The sequence below is a fragment of the Cervus elaphus genome, chromosome 23 (assembly GCF_910594005.1).
Source record: "Cervus elaphus chromosome 23, mCerEla1.1, whole genome shotgun sequence".
NCBI lineage: Eukaryota > Metazoa > Chordata > Mammalia > Artiodactyla > Cervidae > Cervus > Cervus elaphus.
The window spans coordinates 32,407,125-32,433,098 of record NC_057837.1 but is presented as its reverse complement, the minus strand read 5'-3'; the positions used below and the strand labels follow the sequence as shown (position 1 = coordinate 32,433,098).

Sequence of the window (25,974 nt, the reverse complement as noted above, 5' to 3'; positions counted from 1 at the left end):
TTCCAATTCATGAAGCTGTAATACTTATTAGGTCTTTACTTTCTCTTAATTGTGATTTATCATGTTCAGGGTACAGGTCTTGCACGTGTATTGCTGAATTTATCACTCTATATTTCATATTTTTGGACGTTGATAAGTATTATATAATTTTACTCTAAATTTCAATTTACTGATGTTTGTAGCATTGACCTTGTAACCTGCAACTAATTCCAGTAGCTTTTTTGGGTGTGGATTCCTTAGGTTTTTCTAATAATATAATGTTGAATAGTTTTACTTATTCTTTTCCAATGTAAATACTTTTAAAAACACTAGTACATTCATTTCAGTTCAGTCGTTCAGTCGTGTCCGACTCTTTGCGACCTCATGGACTGCAGCACGCCAGGCCTCCCTGTCCATCACCGACTCCTGGAGTCCACCCAAACCCATGTCCATTGAGTTGGTGATGACATCCAACCATCTCATCCTCTGTCGCCCCCTTCTCCTCCTGCCCTCAATCTTTCCCAGCATCAGGGTCTTTTCAAATGAGTCAGCTCTTTGCATCAGGTGGCCAAAGTATTGGAGTTTCAGCTTCAACATCAGTCCTTCCAACGAACACCCAGGACTGATCTCCTTTAGGATGGACTGGTTGGGTCTCCTTGCAGTCCAAGGGACTCTCAAGAGTCTTCTCCAACACCACAGTTCAAAAGCATCAATTCTTTGGCGCTCAGCTTTCTTCACTGTCCAACTCTCACATCCATACATGACAACTGGAAAAACCATAGCCTTGACTAGACGGACCTTTGTTGGCAAAGTAATGTCTCTGCTTTTTAATATGCTGTCTAGGTTCGTCATAACTTTCCTTCCAAGGAGTAAGCATCTTTTAATTTCATGGCTGCAATCACCATCTGCAGTGATTTTGGAGCCTAGAAAAATAGTCAGCCACTGTTTCCACTGTTTCCCCATCTATTTGCCATGAACTGACGGGACCATATGCCATGATCTGTTTTCTGACTATTGAGCTTTAAGCCAACCTTTTCACTCTCCTCTTTCACTTTCATCAAGAGGCTCTTTAGTTCTTCACTTTCTGCCATAAGGGTGGTGTCATCTGCACATCTGAGGTTATTGATATTTCTCCCTGCAATCTTAATTCCAGCTTGTGCTTCTTCCAGCCCAGTGTTTCTCATGATGTGCTCTGCACACTAGTTCATAGTTTTCATCAAACTTGGACAATTTTCAGCTGATATTTCTTCCCCAGGCACACCTCAGACTCCCTATCCCCTGTTGCAAAGTCTTCCTCAATTATGTCTAAGTTCCCTGTATCAGGCTGGAAGTGCCACCTGGGTGGCCAGAACCCAGAGCAAAGCTCAGTGTGGAACAGGTCCAACTGTGGTCTCTCTGGCCTTCAGGTGCTCCTCCCCTCCCTGAGGTCTGGCTCAGGTTCCAGGTAACTGGAGAGCGTGCTCAGTCAGTCCTGTTGGACTCTTGCGACCCCAAGGACTATAGCCCACCAGGTGCCTCTGTCCATGGGGTTTTCCTGGGGAGAATTCTGGAGTCAGTTGTCATTTCCTTCTCCAGGGGATTTTCCCACCCAGGAATTGAACCCAGGCCTCCTGCGTCTACTGCATTGCAGGCAGATTCTTTACCACTGAGCCAGCAGGGAAGCCAAGAATGACCTAACAAGCAGATCGGTTTCCTTGGCGCGTGCAGCATTTCTTTCATTGGATGAACCGAACCGGGAGTTGTCCCAACAGTGATAACACTGATTTTGGGTGACTCAAACTGTCAGGGCTGTGAGTGGTTTACATGAACGATTTCACTTAAATCTCACAACAACCCCACGAGGTAGGTTTTAAATTTATTCTCACTGAGGAAATTGAGGTATGAAGAGATTTTAGTTGCCCAAGTTCACACAGCGACCAAGACTGGTGGAGCCAGGAATTTGGGGGTTGAATTTCAGTAATCTGACTCCAGAGCCTGTCTTCTTAACTGTGTGCTTTAGGAGGAAAGAGGAAGAGCTGTCAGGAGCATGTGTATCTGGAGGAAGTGGTTTTTGTTTTGCGTGTGTGTGTGTGTGTGTGTGTGTGTGTTTAGGGAGATAGAGAGTGGATAACAGTGGGATACCATGTTTCCTGCGGGAAGGGTTCTTGTTATCTTTACAGCTATAGATTGCCTCTGTCTGTTCAAACTTTTCTCCTTTGATATCTTGTCACGTCCTGTTTCCCCCTGACATCCTGTGTTCCGCGCTGCACTGCAATCAGGGCCCTTAGATCACTGGCTCCAGTGAAATCCACGCAGGAGTGGCGATCCGGCTGCACCTCCCGCCCCCGAATACCTGCTCCACTGGCTGTGAAAAGCGAAACAGGGTGAAGTGGTTGCTCCTTCCCCAGAATCTCTTAAGAATGAGTCTTTGGCGGGAAGATACCTAGGCCCCTCTCCACATCCAGAAATTTATCTTAAAAAAGTCTTGGGCGGGGTAGGGCTACGCCAAGTCCAGGTGCGTTTAGACTCCGTGCACTAGCAAGGCGCCCGTGCACTAGCAAGACTCCCCCGGCGTTTCTAAGAGGAGGTTCCCCAGTTCGCGAGGTTTCCCCGATAGGGGGGCGAGAGATCGCAACCACGGGCTCCCAGGACCCCCGCGTCCCCGCTCCCAGGCCAGGCGGCCCGGCCCTCGCGCGGCGCGCGCTCCCGAAGGCCGGGGGCGGGGCGGCGGCCGGGGGCGCCCGCTCCTCCCACTGCGGGCGGCCGGTCTGGCGGCGCCGAGCCCCCTGCGCGCGGCACATGGGGCGCCTGACGGAGGCGGCGGCAGCGGGCGGCGGCGCTTCAGCGGCGCGCTCGGCCGGGTCCCCTCCCGCTCCCCTGCCCCTCTCGTCCACGTCCCCCGGCTGCGCGGCCGCCATGGCGTCCAGCGAGGAGGACGGCACCAACGGCGGCGCCTCGGAGGCGAGCGAGGAGAGGGAGGCTGTGGGCAAGCGGAGGCGCCTGGGCTTGTTGGCCACGGTCTGGCTCACCTTCTACAACATCGCCATGACCGCGGGGTACGTGCGCCCAGAGGGGGCCCTCCCCGCGCCGCCGCGCCCCCGACTTTGCGCGCTCTGGTCGCTGGCGGAGCGCTCCCGGCTCCCGGGAGGGGCGGCGAGGGGCCGAGTGCGCGTGCGCGCGGGTAGCTGGGTGGTCGGGGCGCGGGGGTGCGTGCGGCGCAGGAAGGGGGCGCGGGCGGCGGTCGTGGGGAGGGGGAGGGGCGCTGCGCCTCCGGGCTTGAATGGAGCGGGGCGGGGGGGGGGGGTGCCGGGCGGTGCTCGCCTGGCATTGCCTAATACGGTGCACGGCGCGCGCGGCGGCCGCGGGGCGCTGGCCGGAGGTTAAGTATAGACCTGGGCAGGAATGCGGGGCCGACCCGCGGGGGAGGCGGCCCCCGCCCGCCCCCTCCGCCCCGGGCGCCACCGCTGCGGCTGCTGATGTAGAAGCGCCGAGGTCCTGCCGCCCCCGAGCCCGGAGCTGTCCGGAGGGTGACTCCAACCCGCTTTCCCGGTCGCCGGCCCCTGGACTGCACAACCTCGTGCTCCGTATCGCTGGGCAGAGTTTGCTGACTCTTCCTGTCTCTGCGATTTTTTTTTAAGTAATAGTGCGCCGGAGAGCTTCTTACCTGGGACGATTTTCTAAATACCCTGAGAGATCGGAGCGTGGCATTCGTGTCCAGGATCTTGTGGCTCCGTGACTGATACTCTTTACTTTTATTTCTGACTTTGAGTGCGATTTACCAGTTAAGGTTACACAATGACTATCATAGCTCTGCAAAGAGCGGCCGCAGTGACTTTTAAAAACCTGCTGGGAAATGCTCTTCCATTTTTAAATGGCATTGCCTTAAAAAAAAAAAAAAACAAACCTGTTTTGCGTTATCCCACGAGGTATTACTAACCTCTGGAAATGTGGGGGGAAAGCTTAATATCGAAAACTTTCTCTAGGGCGTACAGAAAACTGTGATTGACCGAGATTCAATAAATGACTTGAGACAGTGCTGAGTACTTTTGTGCTTAATGCCTAATGAGGACTCACTGTGGGGCAGGCACTGTGTCGGTTCATCTAGGTGTAATCTGTCATCATCGGTCCTGTACGTCCTGTGAGGGGCGCACGATGTTACATTTGATAGAATGGGAAACTGAGGCACAAATCGATTAAGTAACTTGCTCAAGTTCAAACAACCAGTAAGCGTCAGACTTAAGACTTCAGCCCAGACAGTTTGACTCCGGAGCCCTGCTACTTCTGCTTCCCACTCTTATCTTGAAAAAGAGAACTAATTGATTCACAAGCCACTGGAGAACAGTTGGGTACCCACTATGTGCTAGAGCGTGCAAAAAATCGTCTCTTCTTGCTAGTCTCATCCAGTTAATAAACACTGGGGAAGCCTGCCATCTATTAACTTGTCTGAGGTCCCTTTCTCTTCCAGGCCACTTTCCCTTTTGAAGGCGGAGTTACCTTTTAAAAAAAGAAGATCAATGCATAACTCCAGTTTAAAGCCTTCAGTGACTCTGCATTACCGCCACTGTAATGGAAGGGATTTAGGCTGTCATTCAAGGCAATATCTGCCTGATTACTCTTCCCAGTTTTATTGCTTTTGGTATCTCCTCTCGCTCAACTGTGCCCTCAAAGCACCGTGCAATTTTATTTTCATGGCTCTTTCCATCTTTGCTCAGGCTTGTTCATCCTGTGGATAATATTCCCTGTGTCCCTGCCATGACTTTTAACCACCGTCACCTCTTTGAAGTTCTCTGGGTGTCTTACCCCACCTGAAGCAGAATTAAATGTGTGTTCTCAAACTTCATTCCTGACCTTCCTACCTGGCTCGGCAAAATCACTGCTTCCCCGGAATCTTGTCTGTCTCCCAGTTGTTCAAAGCAAGGGGAGCAGAAATGGAATAATCGTATAACTAACTCTTTGGAAGCTTTCTAGAGGCATTGAGATTTGAAGAAAGAGTAGGATTTGCATATGTAGAGGGTGGATATTTCAAGTGAGATGAGTTCTGAAAATAGGCATGAGATGCAGTGAAGCTTCCTGATTTAATTGAAGGGACATAGGGGTGGGGGAGCCTGGTGGGCTGATGTCTATGGGGTCACACAGAGTCAGACACGACTGAAGTGACTTAGCAGTAGCAGCAGTGCAGACATTGTGCAGATGAGGTTGGCAAAGCTGTGATGTTCAAAGTGGGACACACACGTGTAGATTGAGTGGTTTGGAGGTCTTTTTTTTTTTGCCTGCTTTTTTTCTCCCAGCTTTATTGAGTTGTAACTGACACCTAACACTGGGAGTTTAAGGTGTACAATACGATTGCTTGATTTATTACTTGGTATATGTACATTTTACAAAATGATTTTCATCATAAGATTAGTTAGCACATCTGTCACCTCACATAGTTGCCATATTTATTTTGGGATGGAGAACATTTAAGATTTAGGATCCTAGCAACTGATTTGTTTTAAATTGAAGTTTAGTTGATTTACAGTGTTGTGCCCATCTCTGCTGTATATGCTCTGTAGCATAGTGACTTAGTTATACACATATAGACATTCTGTTTTTATATATTCTTTTTCATTATGATTTATCATACGATATTGAATATAGTTCTCTGTGCTATACAGTAGGACCTTGTTTATTTAGTCTATGTGTAATAGCTTACATCTGCTAATGCAGAGGTTCTTTTTGTTTATTAGCTTGGTTTTTTCGCATTTAGCACAACTTTGGAAGATTTATTGATTTTTTTGGTAATAGTTTTGAAATCAAACAATATCTGAGAAATGAAATTTTTACATAAGTGTAAAAAAGAAATTGCCTAATTCTATAAGCTCAGCATGACTTTTCATTTTTCCTTGTAATATCTCATGAGAATAAATTTGTTCAGATTTTTACTCAAATTACCATACTCAGGCAGGCGTTCCCTGGCTGTCTTCATTTAAGTAGCAGCTGCTTACAAATCACTCCTTATCCTCTTTGCCTGCTTTATTTTTCTCCATCATGCTTGTTACCATATAACTGTACGATGAATTTTACTAAATCGTCTTGTTGCTTATTGGTCTGCTTCTCAGACCCTATACAATGTTAGCCCCGTGAAACTCTCAAGAAATACTGGGTTGGCCAAAAAGTTCTTTTGAGTTTCTCCAGAACGTCTTACAGAAAAACCCAAAGGAACCTTTTGGCCAACCCAGTATTTGTCGAGTAAATGAATGTACTGATATTATAGAGTATTGTAGTTACAATATCTACTCTGTTGGATATTCAGTTTTCATGCAGTATTTCACCAAATATTTCCATGTAGTTTTCAAAATTACACTCTTTCATGGTTATATAAAAGTGAATAGAGTTAAGTTACAGTAATAGTACAAATCATGTCTCTAATGATATTATCCTTTAATTTGTTTCTCTTGAATTACTTGTTTAGGATGAATTCCCGGAGTAGAACTACAGGATGTAATTAATTTAGTTAAGTAATAATGTGATTTAAAGGATGTGAGGATTTTTGTGGTACTTGTTGACAATAGATGCTTGGCTAGGAGCATTTTCTCTCTCTTCTTTTTTGTTTTGCCACAAACACTTTTGAAGCCTGCATGTATTTGTGAATTGTCTTAGGTCAAGTGAGAGACAGAAGCTAAATATTTTAGGCCCTGTGCTTGGAGAAGTGTTACCAGGGACATTTATAGATTGCAGTAAAAGACGGGATGAAATAAGTGTTCCACAGAGGTGTCATGTCTGTAGGTAGGGAGAATCAGAGAAAGGTGTATGTGTGTGTGTGTGTGTGTATGTATATGTAACCATTGCATTCTAACTGAGCTTTGAAGGATGAGCAGGATTTACTTGGCAGGGTTGAGGAAGCATCAGGAGTTAGGGTACAGAGATGTGACACCACTAGACATGCTGTTGGGGTGAAAACAAGTGGGTCTGAAGCATAGGCTGGGACAGAAAGATGGACGGGTAGCCTGCCCCTTTGCGCAGGCCTGACATGCTTGCTAACATGTTTGGATTCTAACCTGTAAGCAGTACGGAAGGTGATAATTGAAGGTTATGTTTTCACCCCTTTTTAGCCGGGTAACCTCAGATAAGTTCCATAACCTCTCTGACCCTGGGTTTTCTCATCTGTCAAAGGAACAACACAACTACTTTGCTAGATTATTACAAGGAATTAAGTGGATATGAAGTGGCTGACAGAGTTGCCTGACACATAGTGGGTGTTTAGAAATGATAATTCCTGTTCCTGGTGGTGAATTGTAAAGTGCACTTTGTGCAGAAACTGAGATATTCTCCCTGTGTACATGGTGTATGTTAGCAGAGCACCAGACCCAAGGTTCAGGCATGTACATTTCTCAACATGTTAAGTAATAGACATATATTTTATTCCTGGGGAGGATGAATCCATGTGTGGATCTGTGACAGCTTTTTTTTTTTTTTTTTTTAATTGGAGTATAGTTGCTTTACAGTGTTGTACAACAAAATAAATCAGCTATATGTATGCACATATCCCCTCCGTCTTGAACCTCCCTCTCACCCCCCACCACCCCACCCTGCTGCATACCACCCCTCTAGGTAATCACAGAGCACAGAGCCGGGCCCCCTGTGTTACACTGCAGCTTCCCACCAGCTAGCTGTTTTACACATGGTAGTGTATATGTCAGTCCTACTCTCCCAGGTCATCCCCCACCCACTGTGCCCACACGTCCGCGCTCTCTTGTCTGTGGCTCTGTTCCTGCCCTGCAGATAGGTTCATCTGTACCATTTGTCTAGATTCCACATCTATGCATTGATATTGTTTGTTTTTCTCTCTCTGACTTACTTCACTCTGTATGACAGACTCTAGGTCCATCCACATAGCTAGAAATGACCCAATTTCATTCCTTCGTTATGGCTGAGTACTATTCCATTGTATATATGTTCCACATTTTGTTTATCCATCCATCTGTCAAAGAACATTTAGATTGCTCCCATGTCCCGGCTATTGTAAATAGTGCTTTTTATCCATTCAAATCACTCAGTGTCTTCAACAGATAAAGTTTTTGAGAAAGAGAAGGGAGGAGAGATGAATGGATGGATGGAAGGAGGCAAAATATATAGATCGACATAATCATAAAAAAAGACATAGCAACTAATTACAGTGAATGAATCTTATTTCAGTCATGATTTCTTTCTTTCTTTCTTTCTTTTTTTTTTTTTGGCTGTATTGTATGCGAGATCTTGGTTCACCAATCCAGGTCACTCCCATGCCCCCTGCATTGGCAGCACTGAGTCCTAACCACTGGACCACCAGAGAATTCCCCCAATTATGATTTTTAAAAATTCTGAGACAGTTGTGTCTTAACTCTAGTTTTGTGATTGAAGAAGTTCTCATTAAATTCTTCACATGGGATAGTGGTGTTTTGGCTCTCTTTGTGGAAAATAAACCTTTGAGAAAGACATTATTAAGCATTTATCAATCATATTATAGGATGTATGAGATTTAATTCAGAATAATCAAAGAGGAAGGCTTATGGGGAGAGAAGTGAATAGAAGTTTGGATGAAACAAAATTATTTGTAAGATGATACTGATTGGGTCTTCCTGTGGTCCAGTGGTTAAGACTCTGTGCTTCTACTGCAGGGGGCACAGGTTCAATCTCTGATCAGGGAACTAAGGTCCCACATACCTTGTGGTCAAAAAATAAAATGAACTAAAAAAAAATTTAAAAGATGGTACTGGTTGAAGCAGGGCAGTGGCGAACAGGGGTCATAGTATCATTCATGCTCTCAGTTCAGTTCAGTCGCTCAGTCGTGTCCGACTCTTTGTGACCCAATGGACTGCAGCACAACAGGCCTCCCTGTCCATCACCAACTCCCAGAGCTTGCTCAAACTCATGTCCATTGAGTCAGTGATGCTATCCAACCATCTCATCCTCTGTCATTCTCTTCTCTTGCTTTCAGTCTTTCCCAGCATCAGGGTCTTTTCCAATGAGTCAGCTTTTAGCATCAGGTGGCCAAAGTATTGGAGTTTCAGTTCTACACCTTTCATGCATGCTCTACACCTTTGTATATGTTTGAAGTTGTTCATAAAATTTTTTTAAAGTAGTGTTGAAATTTAAAAAAAAAAGGAGATATAGGTGTAGATAACCAAGTTCTTAAAAAAGCAGGTGGTCTCCAAGAGATAGTAGGAGAAAAAGAGGCACCAGAAGACATCTGGAAAAGCGAGCTCCACCTTCAGTAAGACTTTTTAGGGTCGTCACAGCCATAGTGCGTGAGAAGGAGCAGTTTCGTGAGTGCCATAAGGTGTTTAGGAAATTATACGTCTCTTTCCTTGCTGCACTGTTGCGTTGTCTCCACTTTCTAGAACTATGTCTTATCTCTAATTCTCCAGGACCTAGCACAGTACCTAGTGTAGCAATAAATGTTGATACTGAAGCTGAATGAATAAATAAATGAATCAAGCAAGTAAGAAACCTTCTACATGTGGAACACATGTTTATATTTTCCAAAGAGAGTGTTTTGTTAAGGACTGAAAGTGTCTGGGCTCATATTTGTGTAATTGATAGCTCTGAAATATTTTTTAAGAAAACTTTCCAGAAAAGAATTCCGAATTGTAGGAACTCTAGTTGCTTCTGGAAATATTTAAAATTATAATGACTAAACTGATGGATGTAGCAGTCCAAGGTTACTTAAATGTAGGTCCCTTAAGAGAAATTTTGATCCTCACCCTTTGTGATGGAGGGCTTAGGAGGTGAGAATGGATTAGTTCAGATGAGCTTCTGGCTGTATTTATTGAAAAACAGGTGAGAGGTTAGCACAGATGGTTCCATGGTCCTTTATAACCCTAGAGTGTTCATTTATTTTATTTCCAACAGGTTGGTGGTGGTATTCTCCTAATGCTGTACCATTAATAGTTGGTACAATACTGCCACCTATGGGACAACAATAAAATGTGTTACTGTTAACAATGCTTGGATTTTTGTATCATGCTTTTAAAAATATAGAAAACTTATCATCTCGATGAATCTTCTGATGAATTCTTTGGTAGGGTAATAATTTTTGTTCTGTGCATGTGGTATTTTCCTGGCCCAGGGATCAAACCCGTGTCTCCTATATTGGCAGGCGGGTTATTTACCCTGAGCCACCAGGGAAGCTCCGAATTAAAACAGCTTATGGAGCTTGTTTTCTTATGAGAAGTCATATAAGGCCTTGGAATTGAAGATATTGAAAATCATAACATTTTACAACTGGAAGTACCTAAAACATGTTTCAGATGAGCACACTCAGATGAACCCAGCACAGGATTGAGTGTTGGCTCCAGTGTGGGGTGAAACCATGAGCTGAATCCAGGAAGCCATGGTAGTATAAAGGGAATATCCTATATACTATATATAGTATAAAGGAATATAAAGGTAGTATAAAGTATAAATGGGCTTTAAAAGACTTCTACCGTGAACTTACTCTAAGCCTTAGGATAAGCCCTTAGATGTCTCTGCATGGTGATTACCTCGTATTGAACAATGGCCTTCAAACTTTCCTGATAGCATACTACTATCAGCTGAAATATCTGAGTTTAACACTCTGTATAACTTTAAAAATTACTACAATTTAAATACATGTATTTTTATGATTAGCTAATATCCCCAGACTGGTAGCTCACTGGTAAAGAATCTCCCTGCAGTGCAGGAGACCCCCACTTGATCCCTGGGTCGGGAAGATCCCCTGGAGAAGGGATAGGCTACCCACTCCAGTCTTCTTGGGCTTCCCTGGTGGCTCAGATGGTGAAGAATCCGCCTGCAATGCGGGAAACCTGGGTTTGATCCCTGGGTTGGGAAGATCCCCTGAGGGAGGACATGGCAACCCACTGCAGTATTCTTGCCTGGAGAATCCCATGGACAGAGGAGCCTGGCGGGCTGCAGTCCATGGGGTTGCGAAGAGTTGGACGTGACTGAGTGACTAAGGACATCGCACCAGGCACAGTGGATGCCTAGGGCCCGACCAGTGCAGCGGGGTAGCTGACGAGCATAGACTGTGAGCTGAGTGGTGGGTTCAGGTCCCAGCTGACTGGCCTATGGCCCTTTCTCCTATTTCCACAGCAGTGAAATAGGATAATAGTAGTTGCTACCTCATAGGGTTATTGTGAGGATGAAATATTAATATTTTAACTATATATATACATATATAGATAGGGCAGTGTCTAGAACATTGAAAGCACTCCAAAAGTATACTTGCTACTACGTTAATACTTCTACATTTCAAAGGTCTTTGTGATAGTTCCAGACATTTGCCTGATTTCTTGTCATTCTCACTAGAAAGTGATTGTTCTTTACTCATTCTGTGCTGAGGAGGGAACATTCCCAGGGTTGAAGTGCTCTTCTACTATTTTCTCACTATTCTATTGAGTCTGCTTTTCATCCCACTCAATCAGTCATTTCTTCACAGGCACCTTTAAGCCATTTGTCTATTTTATGAGTGCTTTTTAATTAAAAAGTTAAAACTGTGTAATAATTTTATAATTCATAAATCCATTTAACTAGTCACTTTGGAGACCACTGTTTCTGAAAGCCTGGGGCAGCTATTCATTTCCATGAGTGTATGTTATTAAAGATGTTTAAAAGTTACAGGTGATGCAACTTTTTTAAGCTTCAAAGTGCTTTTGTAATTGCAATGGAAAAAACTGAACTCTTATCAGGGACTCTTGGAGATTGAGTATCTGACTTGTGAGAAAGCTGGTGTCCACAGGTTTGATTTGTGTTTGTAAGTACCATTAATTCACCACAACTACATTTAATGTATAAGTGGACAAAGGAGCTGAGTGGGCTACTGTCCATGGGGTCACAAGAGCCGGACACAATTTCGTGGCTACACCACCACCAAGTTCAAAGGGGTGAGGATGTGCATTTTTTTTTTTAATGAACCCTTTTTAAAAAAAGTATAGTTGATTTACAATAATAGTTTCAGGTGTGCAACATAGTGATTCAATATATTTTTTTTTTTTTTGCGAAGGCAGTTCAATAACTTTATTGGACCATCAGCAATTAGTTCTCGTCCACATTGACTGTAGATTTTTGAAGGTGGTGACGGGCATGTAGGTAACCAGAGTGTAGAGCTTGTTTGGCGAGTCTTAGTCTTCATTACGTTTTCTGGACAACCGCACACGGGTCCGGTATGGGACATTCCTGATTCCTTTGGCCCAGACGGCTTTGTTGAGTCTGGTGTCGATGAGCATGTCCAGAGTTGCCATCTCCTTCATGGCAAACTTCCGGATTTGAGTGCCCTAGGGGCACACTTCTTGAAACCCACTCCTTGGATGCGCTTGTGAATGTTGATGGTGTATTCTCTTGTCCCCACCTCGTTGATGGCGGACCGGCCCTTCTTCTTCTCGCCGCCCTTCTTTGCCGGAGCCATCCTGTAGGGCCGTGGTTGGAAAGGAAGAGCGCGAGGGATTGTCGTGATTCAATATTTTTATAGAATATACTCCATTTGAAGTTATTATAAAACAATGGCTGTATTTCTCTGTGCCATATGATATATCCTTGTTCCTTGTTTATTTTATACATAGTAGTTTGTGTCTTTTAACCCCCTATTCTTGTCTTATCCCTCTCCCCTTCCCAACCACTAGTTTTAGAAGCAGGCTTGGGGCTTCCTTTAGTGGCTCATTGGTAAAGAGTCCGCCTGCCAATGCAGGAGACATGGGTTCAATCCCTGATCTGGGAAGATCCCACATGCCGTGGAACAACTAAGTCTGTGCACCACAACTGTTGAACCTGTGCTCTAGCGCCCATGCTCCACAACAAGAGAAGCCAGTGCAATGAGAAGCCCATGCACGACAACTAGAGAGTAGCCCCTGATCACAACTAGAGAAAACCTGCTTGGAAAACAAAGACCCAGCACAGCCAAAAATAACAAATAAACGAATAAGTACAAATTTTTATAAAGGTTATAAAAGCAGGTTTACATCTGACCTTCTCTATGTGTTCCTTCTGCGGCCTCACAATTGTTTTTATTTAATGGAAATTATAAAAACATTAATGGTTCTTATTAACGACTTTTACATATATATTTGTGTAAAATAGATATTTATATACACATAGCTCTTTATATCAAATCTTTATATAATTATGAACTACTTTATAATAACTTCATTTTTGGTAGAGAAACCTACTTCAGTCTGTTACTTTATCTGCTGAAACCAAAAATACAGTGCACATTGTTTGACATCTGTATGTAGCTGATCTTGAATACGGGCTTCCCTGATAGCTCAGTTGGTAAAGAATCCGCCTGCAATGCAGGAGACCCCAGTTCGATTCAGGATCTGCTAGAGAAGGGATAGCCTACCCACTGCACTATTCTTGGGCTTCCCTTGTGGCTTAGCTGGTGAAGGATCTGCCTACAATGCAGGAGGCCTAGGTTTGATCCCTGGTTTGGGGGATAGCCTCCCCACTGCAGTATTCTTGGGCTTCCCTTGTGGTTCAGCTGGTAAAAGAATCTGCCTGCAATGCGGGAGACCTAGGTTTGATTCCTCGGTTGGGAAGATCCCCTGGAGACAGGAAGGGCTACCCACTCCTGTTTATTTCCTTGAGGAGTCAATGTAAAAATGATGTTTGTTATCTCTTCCTATGGGTTTTTGAAAATAGAATAATGAACTGAGCATATTAACACATACATGCAAGTACTGTATAAGTTATGGCATATCTTTTCAGGATTCAGGAGACTTCATTCTGATAGAGCTTTATAAAATGCTTTTCTTTTCTCTAGGTGGTTGGTACTGGCTATTGCCATGGTACGTTTTTACATGGAAAAAGGAACACACAAAGGTTTATATAAAAGTATTCAGAAGACACTTAAATTTTTCCAGACATTTGCCTTGCTTGAGGTAAGTTTTCAACGATGCTTGTTTTTATATCATATTTATTTGAAAATATGTCTGTTGGAGCAGAATCAGTCTTATTTTGCTTATTACTTACTCCCCATAGATTCACTTAAAACCAGTGGTGGCAGGGATTTATTTTATGCTATTGACATGTGATTTTTTTGTTTGTTTGTTTGCTTACAGATAGTCCACTGTTTAATTGGTGAGTTTTTTTTTTTTAATTTGATTTTTATGTTCGGCAGAGATTGCATTTGGGGCCGTGGTTGACTTGTTTTTCTTTTTAAGGAATTGTACCTACTTCTGTGATTGTGGCTGGGGTCCAAGTGAGTTCAAGAATCTTCATGGTTTGGCTCGTTACTCACAGTATAAAACCAGTAAGTGACACTGGTCTACTTGAGTCTACTTGAGCCAGCAGGAAAGCTTTCTTATTAACAGGAACCCAAAATATTAACCTGACTATATTTCAGGAAGCAGAACCCTTGGCCAAAGAAGGGTTGGGTTTGGATGTAAGTGGGATTGTACATTGACTTAGCGCATTCATAGAATGGCTTTGAAACACCAGCAAACCCCCAAACTGGCATTTTTATAGCCATAATATACTCTCCTCTGGAGTTTTGCAGTTTTTAAAATCAGTATTCCTCTGCTCAATGTTATGTGGCAGCCTGGAGGGGGAGGGGAGTTTGGGAGAGAATGGATACATTTATATGTATGGCTGAATCGCTCTACTATGCACCTGAAGCCACCACAGTGCTGTCTACTATGCACCTGAAGCCACCACAGCGCTGTTAATCGGCTATACTCCAGTATAAAATAAAAATTAAAAAAAATAAGTAAAATAAAATGAAGTGAAATGTTCCTATTCTGTCACATAGTGAAATGAGAATTTTCTTTTCTGTTGAAGTTGTGTATTGTGTTTGATTATGTAATTGAAGTTGTCAGTATAGACAGTTCCTTTTTCCTCATTTAGCATCGAGCATTGTAGCTAGAGACACACAAAGTTAATCTAGCTCTGTAGCCCTGAATACTTGGAAAAGACTCAATTAAAAGTTAGAAACGTTAAGGAACTTAGAGAAAAATAAGCTTGCTGTTTATTGAAGCATGACAGGAGACTCGAGTCTAATTAATGGCTTAAAGCCTTTTAGACAAACAAACACCATGTTTAGCATTTCAAGCCATTGGGTTTCTTAAACCCATGACAGAAGCATTTCCCACACAGGCCCTTCTGACCTTCTTGACAGCCTCTGGAGCCTCCTGTCTACTTGAGGACAGCTCTCTGGCCTCCTGTCCTGTCCTCAGATGCCTGACTTGTCCTGTCTGCTTGTGGTGACACATAACCTCCCTTGCGTGGCCTGCTGGGCTCATGGCCTCCAGTCTGCATGGGGACAGATTGCTGACCTTCTGCCCTTTACTGCTCTGCACTTCAACCCTCTCGACTAGAATCTTTCACTCAGCTGACTCAGTCCACCCGGTCCCTAACCAGTGCCCGCCATGCAGAGGGCAGTGGACACACATGTACATGTACAAAATCAGGCCCTCATTCAGATTGCCTTGTCATTTAAGAGCGGGAGTCCAACAGATAAATAAAAGAGATCAATCAAATAAAAGAGACGCTGTTCTAGACAGTGCATACTGGTTCTGAGAGGCTGATATTGTCCTGGGATGGTTGAGTTATTAGCTGGAGCAAAAGGGGACAGAGAGGACCCAGTAGAAATCCAGCCATTCCTCTGTTAATGGCATATTTAAATCTGATATTGGTAAAGACCTAGGTAATGGTGACTGCATTGAGTTGTCTGTATTGCATCTTTCTAACCCTAACTCTCCATTATAACAAAAGGCACGTAGTAAATAATGAAAAAAAAAAATCTTCATGGAGAAAGAAGTTCAACGAACCTGTGACTTTCTCTGTAATTCCGCAGATCCAGAATGAGGAGAGTGTGGTGCTTTTTCTGGTCGCGTGGACGGTGACAGAGATCACTCGCTACTCCTTCTACACATTCAGTCTTCTCGACCACTTGCCATACTTCATTAAATGGGCCAGGTGGCGATGATGTCTTGCAGTTTAGTTGCTCATGGTGCTGCGCATGCGTGTTTGTGTGCTGAGCTAACACAAAATTAAAATGTGTGTCTTAGCCGTGTGTTGCTAGGAGGCTGCCGTTTTGGATATTAGCAGTTTATAACTTGCATTCTAAAGGCTTAATTTAATGACTAGGGAACAGTCATATTAACATATATCTTGAATGAAAGCAGTGCCAGACAAATTATATTAGTATCCTTAAATAAATTCCTAACTAGTCATTCATTTTTCCTTGAAAGCAAGATATACATCTATGGAATTATATTAAATCAACTCTTGACCCAAAATACGGCATTTTGTCTGATTGACTAAAATTTTCTTTTTGACAGCTCACAAACTCTATATTCTACAAAACAAAGTTAGGAAAATAAACTAAAACACTAAAAATAAACTATAAAACAGATGAGCTTTAGAAACAAAATGGATATTAAAGAAATTATTGGAAACATTCTGTGCCTAGAAATTTTTTTAATATGACAGAGTTTCACTGAATTAAATACATAATGTTCTTGTAATTGCTAAAAGTGATCCTTACATCAATCAGTCATTAACTTAATATTCAGCCTATGTCATATCCACACTTTTAGTATCTTGTATATACAATGTCAGCTTTGTGTGTGTATTAAGTAGCAGATAAGACAGTTTTTAAAAGTCATCCTTATTTGGAATTGTATTATTTGGAAGGAGGACAACATTTATATTTCAAGGGTTCTAAATATAGCTCTCCAAAAGCAACAGTTTTTAAAATAAAAGATATTCTGTCCTTTTTAAAATTTGCATTCTTGAGCAGCTGATATTTTACAGAATTATTATAAAAACAAGACTGCTCTTTGGAGAACAAATCACAAACCAGCATAGATTTGTTCATTTCATTCTCTACATACTTATAATCAGAAATAACAGTAATAATAATAACATACCCAGGTGTGAGGACAACAAAATCTCTGTCCCCTCCTGATGCAAGAGGAAAAAAAATAAAATGACTAACAGGTGTGAGAAATGCTGAATGGAGAGAAATGCAGGTAGGCTGTTAGGGTAAGAGATATCTGTCCCATATATGGCTATGTACTGAATTGGCCAAAAAGTTCTTTTGGGTTTTTGGCCAACCCAGTAGGTAGGTAGATAGATAGACAATAGATAGATATTAATAGATAGATGAAGCGTGTTAGTTGCTTAGTTGTGTCTGACTCTTTGTGACCCCATGAGCTGTAGCCCTCTAGTCTCCTCTGTCCATGGAATTCTCCAGGCAAAAATACTGGAATGGGTAGCATTCGCTTCTCCAGGGGATTTTCCTGACCCAGGGATTGAACCCAGGTTTCCTGCATTGCAGGCAGAGCATCTTTACCATCTGAGCCACCAGGAAAGCCTGGTGGCTAGATGGATAGATATCTCACATGGGTAGGATAAAAGAGCTTGATGGTATCTTCAATCTTTAAATTTTTAAAATTTAGCTTCAAAAGTAGTATGTGTTCATTATAAAAAACACGAACAGTTTTTAGTCTATATAATAAACATCGAAAGTTCTGTTAGTATTCCTACCTGACTGCCTGGCCTCCCCCTGGAGAAAGTTGGGAGTTTACCATCCAGACTTTTTCTTATTAACAGTGGGAACACACAGATGTGAGTTTTTGAAAAATAAATGAATGACATGATACTTGATTTTTGTTTATATATTGGAGCTCTTGTTTTCTTTTTTAAATTGGTGCAGGTCCATTTAGAGCTTGCTCTCTGTCTCTTAATGCTGCATCATAGTCCATAGGATGAATGACTCATTTCTCTATTGCCAGAATTTAGATTACTTCTGGTTTTCGGATACTCTAAATACTGCTTTGTGATATCAGAACAATGCTATATCCATATTTCTGTTATTTTTTAAACAACTCTGGTATTACTATATAGCTAATATCAAGGCAATCCATATCTAGTGTCAGACTTGTTTTTGATTACCATATACTAAAAACCTAACACTTTTTCTTAAGAATAAAAACTTAAAATTGTCTATATTCCCCTTATAAAGGATAATCACTGTTAATTATACTATCAATATATATTCTTTCAAACTTTTTTATATTCTCTAGCTCTTTTTTTGTGGCTTACCATTTTGTATATAAAGTGAGTGAGTGAAAGAAAGTCGCTCAGTCATGTCTGACTCTGTGACCCCATGGACTCTACAGTCCATGGAATTCTCCAGGCCAGAATACTGGAGTGGGTAACCGTTTCCTTCTCCAGGGGATCCTCCCAACCCAGGAATCAAACTGGGGTCTCCTGCATTGCAGGCGGATTCTTTACCAGCTGAGCTACCAGGGAAGCCCTTGTATATAAAATAAGGCTTTAAAACTATAATTTGAGCTTAAACATTTTATCTGCTGAAGGTTGCACTACCATTTATAAGCATTTGGTTGGTTTTATTTTTCTTGTACCAGAAAATGTAATCACTCTAGCAGTTGGGCCTTTCACAAGATTAGCGGTTTGGAATGTGGCTGGATGCTAATCCCAGAATGTGACTCACTGCCATTTTGCATGACCTCAGTCTTTCAGACCCTCCAGCACCTTTCATAATACTAATTCAAGATATAGTCTCTTTTTATTTGCTATATTTATAAAATTTGTTTGTGGAAGGTAATGGTCTTTACTATTTTGTCTGCCTTTTAGAATGCATTTGCATGTCTTGAATTTCTGGAAAAGTTAAAAATTCTACCATTGCATGTTTAAATTTGCTGTCAGAAATCCTTTGTCAGTTGCCTTAATGGTAAACAGGTTTCTGTAAAATTTTTCAACTTTGAAATGCATAATTTAACATAATACATCACGTCAGTTCATTATAGTCATGAATAATTATGTTTCATGTAAAAACTCAGAAAGATCCCAAACACCTATAGGTATTTGCCCACCCCATTAAACTAACCTAAAATAGCATTTATGTTTATGTTCAAATGTTGAAGCCTTTCTTAAATAAAACTTCACTTTAAAAATGGCTTTTTATTTATAAAGCATTGCCCTGCTATGATGATTTGGATATCTGGATATGATTTGATTCTATTTGTCTGTCAAAAGTGTTCCTAGAAAAGCTCACTGAATAGATAAATGTACATTGTTATGTTTTCATACAGATTTCTTTTTATTTTCAAAAATTTTCTGATGACAATTGGGAATCTGTAAGGAAGCATCATATCTTTTTTGGAATATTAGTTAAATCTCTCATGCTGCTGTCAGAACTTAGAGAATTGGTGACGTACAGCCTTTTTAAAGTGCAAATAAAGTCAAATAAATTATATAACTTCTCCCCATTTCATTGAAAATAATTACTGTTTTTATGACTTTAACTTACTTTATTCTGAGTTATTTTTTTTTCAATTAAAGAACAGTCCTACCCAAAAAACATCATCTGAGAGCCACATAAAGTTAAGAAAATACTTAAGTTTGAGTGTCTTAATTGAGAAAGGAATATAAAATCTTCGATTATGTGCTTTTAAATTGAGATAGGAAAAGATTGATTTAAGAGATATACACAGAACAACACAAGGCTGCTGAGAGAGGTGCCATGCATAAGGCAAGGAGAGGGCATGGGGGGACCATTGAGGAATCATTCTTCTTTCTTTACCAGTTCATCTATTTTGGCAAATAATTCTCCTCTCCTCCTCTGTCATCTCTTGTCTTTGCGTACATATCCTTGGCACATAGAAGTAAGGCGACTTTTAAGTTGTCTCCAAGCTCCTGCTGTATTCACACATTTGACTTCTCTTTACAAATATGTCTTAATCCCAACAAAATGATTAAAATCCAGATCAATTTGCTTGCTTTCTTTTTCCACCAAAATTTTGACCTTAACTTCTGTGGTAACTATTATAGAGCAACTGACTTGGAGAAAACTGATTTTTTTTTTTGATGGAGAAATGTTATTACCTGGGGTGCTTGAGTCTGTCCTGTTGGTCCACCAGTAGAGACTTCACAGGCGGAAGTGATGCCAGGCACTTGCGGGCCCAGTGTATGTGAGAGGACGACCTGCAATCCAAATGAAGAAACTGTGATTTGGATTTTGACTAGAACTTTCTCAGTTCCATTTTAAGCAAGCTAACTATTCCTTTAATATGCAGATTCAGGAAATGACCTATCTTCCTTGTTTTATCATAAAAGCAATTTTAGACAATACGTTGGTTAGCAGTTATTGATGATGCTTCAGATGGTTTTTATCAGTTTTCTAAAATAGGAGTTCCTTTTAATTAATAACCACATAGGGTTTTCCGAATGCCTCCAAACAACTATTTTGGCAGTTTCAAAATTTAGATCTAAAATTAGGATCATAACTGGCCTTTTAAAAACATAGCATTGGATCAACAAATGACTAGCTGCAGGGAAAAAAAATCAGTCAGTATGATTCCAGGTGTCCAAGCAGTTACTTTTACAATATCTTACAATGCTTATATTTACTTTACAATAGACTGTAATAAATACTTGTATTATTTATCATACTTAAAACACTGCATCAATCAATCATTGACTTTCAAATGTATAGTTATTTCAGTCCTATAAAGTAAGTTGACTTCTTACTTTATTAAGATCTTGCTGTTTAAAATGGGAACTGCTAGAAGAAAAAAAAGTGATAATAATTAAATTACTAAGCAAATGATTAAAGTAGAAAAAGTTAACCTTTATGTGAGGTTAATATAAGTATATAGGAAGGAGAATTTTTAAGCTTAAATAAAGTAGTAGCAAAAGAATTATAGAGCCCAGTAATTATTCTAGAAAAATAATTCTCAGATTTTTCTTTCTCCAGATATAATTTTTTTATCATCTTATATCCTGTTGGAGTTGCTGGTGAACTTCTTACAATATACGCTGCCTTACCATATGTGAAGAAAACAGGAATGTTCTCCATAAGACTTCCCAATAAATACAATGTCTCTTTTGACTACTATTATTTTCTTCTTATAACCATGGCCTCATATATACCATGTAAGTATATATCTGTTAGCACTCCGATGTAGCATATGCTGTGAAAGTGCTTTGAAAGATGTCAGAAGATTGACATATATATACCATGATGTATGAAATAGGTAACTGCCCAGAATGTACTATGCAGCACAAGGAACTCTACTGTGCTCTGTAGTGACCTAAAGGGGAAGGAAATCCAAGAAAAGAGGGGATATATGTGCACGTACAGCTGATCCACTCTGCTATACAGTAGCGACAAGCACAACATTGTAAAGTAACTTCACTCAAATAAAATTTTTTTTAAAAGGGAGAAATAATGTCTTACAAATATATCAAAACCTCTGTTCAGTCCCTTAATTTGAAATAATTGAAAGGCAAATTGTGAGGAAAAAAGTAAATTAACACACAAATGACTGCCTTCTCGAAATCATTTAAAAATAAGCTTAGTATGATTTATGTTTTTAAAGAAAAGATGAGCCCACGGTGAACTCTTTGAAAGCATTTAGAATTATGCATCTGAACAGAAATATTTTATCCAAGGAGATCGGAGATCATTTCTATTCATTAAGCACATACTTAGAAAAAGTGTCCCAAAGTAGTTTTTAGTCTTATGTGTGTTTTCCTATGTACTAGAAAATAATGAATAAGCTACTTTTTTAAGGCATTTCTAATAACTCAGCCTTTTCACTAATTTCTTCTCATCTTTCAATAGTTGCAATGAATTGATGAGACTCTCTTCATTTCATTTAAATACAGAGTGGTATATTTTTATGTCAGATTTTGATAATCATTAGCAGGAAATATGGAGATACAGCAAGACTGTTGTTAGCCCTTGTCAATAAAATTAGAGACTCTGAGGTCAGTGCAGGAGAAAAAAAGAAATGAGAAACATTTATGGTATCTAAAATCAGCATTGACATAGTGTGAAATATTTCATTTAGAGAGGATGAATATAAAATTTGGCCACTTCTTCGGGGCCTAGTTTTTCTGAAGTAAAAATTGACTTGATGGTCATATAGTATCTTTAGTTTAATTTTTTCAATTAGTTTTTTAAATTACTTGGACTATAATTCTTTTACAAGTTGGTGTTCATTTCTGTTATATAATGCTGTGAATCAGCCAGAAGTGATACATTTATAACCCCTCTTCTGGAGCCTCCCTCCCAGCCCCCAGCCATCCCATCCATTTAGGTCATCACAGAGCCGCAAGCTGAGCTCCCTGTGCTGCATGGCAGCTAGCTATCTGATTTACATATGGGGGTGTATACATGTCAGTGCTACTCTCTCTATTTGTCTCCCTTCTCCCTCCTCCCCTGTGACCCCAGTGACCCCCGTGTTCACTGCAGCACTATATACCATAGCCAGGACGTGGAAAAAAAAAGCCTGGATGTCCATTGACAAATGAATGGATAAAGCAGATGTGGTACATAAATACAATGGAATATTACCCAGCCATAAAAAGGAACCAAATTGGGTCATTTGTAGTGATGTGGATGAACCTAGAGCTTGAGATACAGAGCGAAGTAAGTCAGAAAGAGAAAACCAAATACTGTGTATTAATGCATATATGTAGAATCAGTGGTACCAATGAATCTATTTGTGGGGCAGGAATAGACAGAGATGCAGACATAGAGAATGGACTTGTCATATAATGTTTTTATTCCCTGATCTTCTCTCTTCTCAGTCTGACTCTCCTCTTTTTCTCCACCAGAACCAGTTCAGGGGGGCTCAGGGGGGCTCAGGGGTGCTAAGCCTATAATACTTGTTCCTTCCCCTGATTTTCCCAGCATCTAGTGAATAGCACCACACCCGGAGCAGAGCCACACTTGTCCCCTGATACTTACAGGTCCAGGTCTTGAGTTCCTCTTTTCTTCACAGTCACTGAGGCATCTCTGTGAAAACCCAGGGCCCAAGAGATCGTGGTTTGAAACCATGAAACCAGTAATTTGTAAGAGCGTGTTTTCAGGTGTCCTGTGAAGACTGGGCTTTGCCAGTAGCAGCTTCTCAGTTTATCAGGCTGTCCCCCTCCTGCTGGTGGATCAGTCAGTCAGTAGGGGATGTTTTTCACCTGATGATTAGTATTAGTTTTGATGTTGTTGTTTAGTCTCTAAGTAATATCTGACTCTTTTAAATGCTTTGCCAGTTACAAGTATGAAAGTATATTTTGAGCGCTTATCTTAGCACTCAAAACAAGTCTATCTAATCAGGATGTTATAGACCTATTTTCAAAACTTGGTCAGTTAGCTCTACGTCTACATTGCCTGAATATATTTAGACTCTTAGATATAATATGATGGTTACATTTATGAAGGTGGATAGTACCTACTTAAATAAAAAGTAAAATCTTTCATGCATTTTGGCTCCATTTGAGCTAAATTCTGTAAGTACTTATCCATAGTTCCCCTAGCAAAATATTCAGAGCTTGTTTTGTCATTAGATTCATTCATTTTCGTTATTCTGTTCCTCATTTTCAGATATATTTTTATATTTATATTATTTATAGCTGATGTTAATTTGCTCATCCACTAGCATTTACCCTATAATTTACAGTGCTGGTTCAAATTGACTCAAAATAATTCTCCAAATTCGACAGGGTGGATAACCATTTGTTTAATTGACCTAATACATGTGCATTTGTAGATAACAGACCACCCTTATGCCCAACCAGTAGGGGTTTTTGCTCTGGGCCCACACTGATCACTCTTCCACACAGGACCCCTTTCCTTCAGATCACATCCTAGAAAGCTGGGACCATGGAATTTGCTACCCAGATGGCACTGGGCATGCATCCAGGGACTGCCTGGCTTTCTTCCCCAGTCTGCGTTCTCCTGAGGGTTAACTGCGTCACCTGTGTGCACATCCCTGAGACTAAGGGGAAGCTATTTGGGAGGTGGATGGATGCAGCTGGGTTGTGTGGGGTTGGACATCCACACAGATGTTCCTGAAACCCCTCATGACATAGGACAGCTGATAGAACGCAGAGAAGGGGCCAGGTTTTTTTGTGCCGCACTGTTCTGGCACAGTATTCCTAAAAGTTATAGAGATCTTCTTTTTTCTTAATCAGAGTTTAATTGCTTTACAGTGTTGTCTTTCTGCTGATCAGCAAGGTGAATCAGCTATACATATGCATATATCCCCTCTTTGTCACCACAGAGCATTGAGTAGAGTTCCTTGTGCTATACAGTTGGTTCTCGTTAATTACCTGTTTTATACATAGTAGGGTATACATGTCCATCCCGGTCTCCCAATTCATCCCACACCCTCCTTCCCCCCAGCTTGGTGTCAATATGTTTGTTCTCTATGCCTGTGTCTCAGTTTCTACTTTGCAAATAGGTTCATCTGCACCGTTTTTCTAGATTGCACATATATGCGTTAATGCATGATATTTGTTTTTCTCTTTCTGAATTACTTCACCCTGTATGACAGTCTCTAGGTCCATCCAGAGTTCTCAACTCAAACATGGCCTTCCAGGTCATTATAAAGATATATTTAAGAAAATATTTAAGTTTGCTAAAAAAAACCTGACGGTTTATGGCATTAAAACATTTAGGCATATGGTATAGGAGCCTCCATTTGTACCCTTACTCTGAGCCTTGTAACGATTAGGGCAGTAGCCATGGTGCATGACGGGCTTGCTCTCAAAGATCACCATGTTTGAGAGGCTGTAAGTATGAAACATTTCCAACAAAAGCTCACCTTCTTGTTTTCTTTTCTCCATTAAGTGTTTCCACAACTCTACTTTCATATGTTACGGCAGAGAAGAAAGGTGCTTCATGGAGAGGTGATTGTCGAAAAGGATGATTAAATGATCCCCACAACAAGGTGCTTTTTCCAGAATAACCAGGATTACTTGAGTCCAAGTTTTAATAACAAGAATAAACAACTTGATAAATATTGCGGGTTGTATTATTTCTTAAACTATAACTTGGGGCACGTGGTATTTGCCAATATTTGTCTTCAGATTGTGCCGCTCCATTTGCTACAAGAACTATGCAAGTATTTAATATAAACTCCTGGGTAGGTGATGATCATCAAAAAAAATAATTGGGTATATTACCTGGGGTGGGGTGGGGGAAAGGCTTCAGTAGTTTTTAAGTTTCACCAAGTGATTTTTGCTACATAGGTTCAAAGCTTTTTAAATCAATATTTAAAAATTAGTTTAATGATTTAAAGTTATGATGCCTGCCAGTGATATTTGTGTGATATTTATAAATGAAACTGAATACAGAATTATAATAACTTGTTAATAATGTATTGGCATTTGTTGAACCCAGGGTCTATTTCTCTGAAGTATAACAGGTAACATTTTTAATTAATACCAGTTTTTGGAAATGTGGACATAATTTGCTAGATCTTTTGATTTAGATAAAGTAGCCATATGAAAGTCAAAAATATTCAAGAAAATGTCACAGTTGGAAAACAGTCTTTAGAAATGTGTTTAGGCCATTGAAATTACTGCTAAGCACATTTATTTTCATTTGAATTGACTACCCAAGGTCAACCTTTCCAACTGTAAGGATTTTAACAGATTAGAAAGAATATAAGTGTATACCTAGTTTCACTTGTAAAAAGGAAAATGAGAATATTGAGTCTGATGGTCACACTGGGTCTGTTACATTGAGAACTCTGGCTGAAAAAGGCTGCTCTACACTGTGGGATCATCTAATAAAATTCATCTTGTGATACACCTTTGTGGTACTTAGGTAACAGAAATTTTAGGATATGACCTGAAATAGACTTATTTTATTCTGAATTTTATTGACCAGTAAAAAGTCTTATAATAAAGCTTCTGTTCACATGTTTAATAGAAAGATACACTGAAGATAATCTAATCATGCTTTTATTCTTAAGTATATCCTTTAAAATTTTCCCCTCTAATATTAAGATATATTGCTTTCCTGACCTATTTTAAAGAGAATTTTAAATATGTGACTTTAAAAGAAAAGGAATTTTTTGCTTGCTATAGATGTGTAGGTATAATTTTGGCTTTAATTGTTCTGTATTGTTTTCATTTACAGTCGACATGTAACTTTTCACTTTTCAGAATTGCTTGTTTTGTGTTATCACTTCCTCTTCAAATGATTTCATCTGGAAATTTGTAGTTCAGAATAGTTTTGCAGACTTACATCTTAGATAACTTGAT

The 25,974-nt window shown here is 40.5% G+C and overlaps 1 protein-coding gene and 1 pseudogene across 2 annotated transcripts; one reads left to right on the top strand and one right to left on the bottom strand.

Moving 5' to 3' along the window:
* Positions 1–1,800: 1,800 nt before the first annotated feature.
* On the top strand, positions 1,801–24,725 carry HACD1 (3-hydroxyacyl-CoA dehydratase 1). 2 transcript variants are annotated; one of them, XM_043884190.1, is made up of 7 exons: positions 1,801–1,821; positions 13,712–13,829; positions 14,010–14,028; positions 14,112–14,200; positions 15,743–15,864; positions 20,675–20,853; positions 24,554–24,725. In XM_043884190.1, the coding sequence occupies exons 2-7, from the start codon at positions 13,734–13,736 to the stop codon at positions 24,634–24,636; spliced, it is 588 nt and encodes a 195-aa protein (XP_043740125.1). In that variant the 5' UTR covers positions 1,801–1,821; positions 13,712–13,733; the 3' UTR covers positions 24,637–24,725. The 2 variants fall into 2 exon arrangements, with proteins under 2 accessions (XP_043740125.1, XP_043740124.1); XM_043884189.1 differs by lacking the exon at positions 1,801–1,821 and adding an exon at positions 2,676–3,014.
* Positions 11,961–12,392, bottom strand: LOC122681761 (annotated as a pseudogene).
* Positions 24,726–25,974: the final 1,249 nt, after the last annotated feature.

Coding starts and splice junctions, on each gene's coding strand:
- HACD1 (XM_043884189.1), top strand. CDS start 2,758: ATGGGGCGCCTGACGGAGGCGGCGGCAGCGGGCGGCGGCGCTTCAGCG. Junction 3,015..13,711: donor AACATCGCCATGACCGCGGG/GTACGTGCGCCC, acceptor TCTTTTCTCTAG/GTGGTTGGTACTGGCTATTG. Junction 15,865..20,674: donor TACTTCATTAAATGGGCCAG/GTGGCGATGATG, acceptor TTCTTTCTCCAG/ATATAATTTTTTTATCATCT.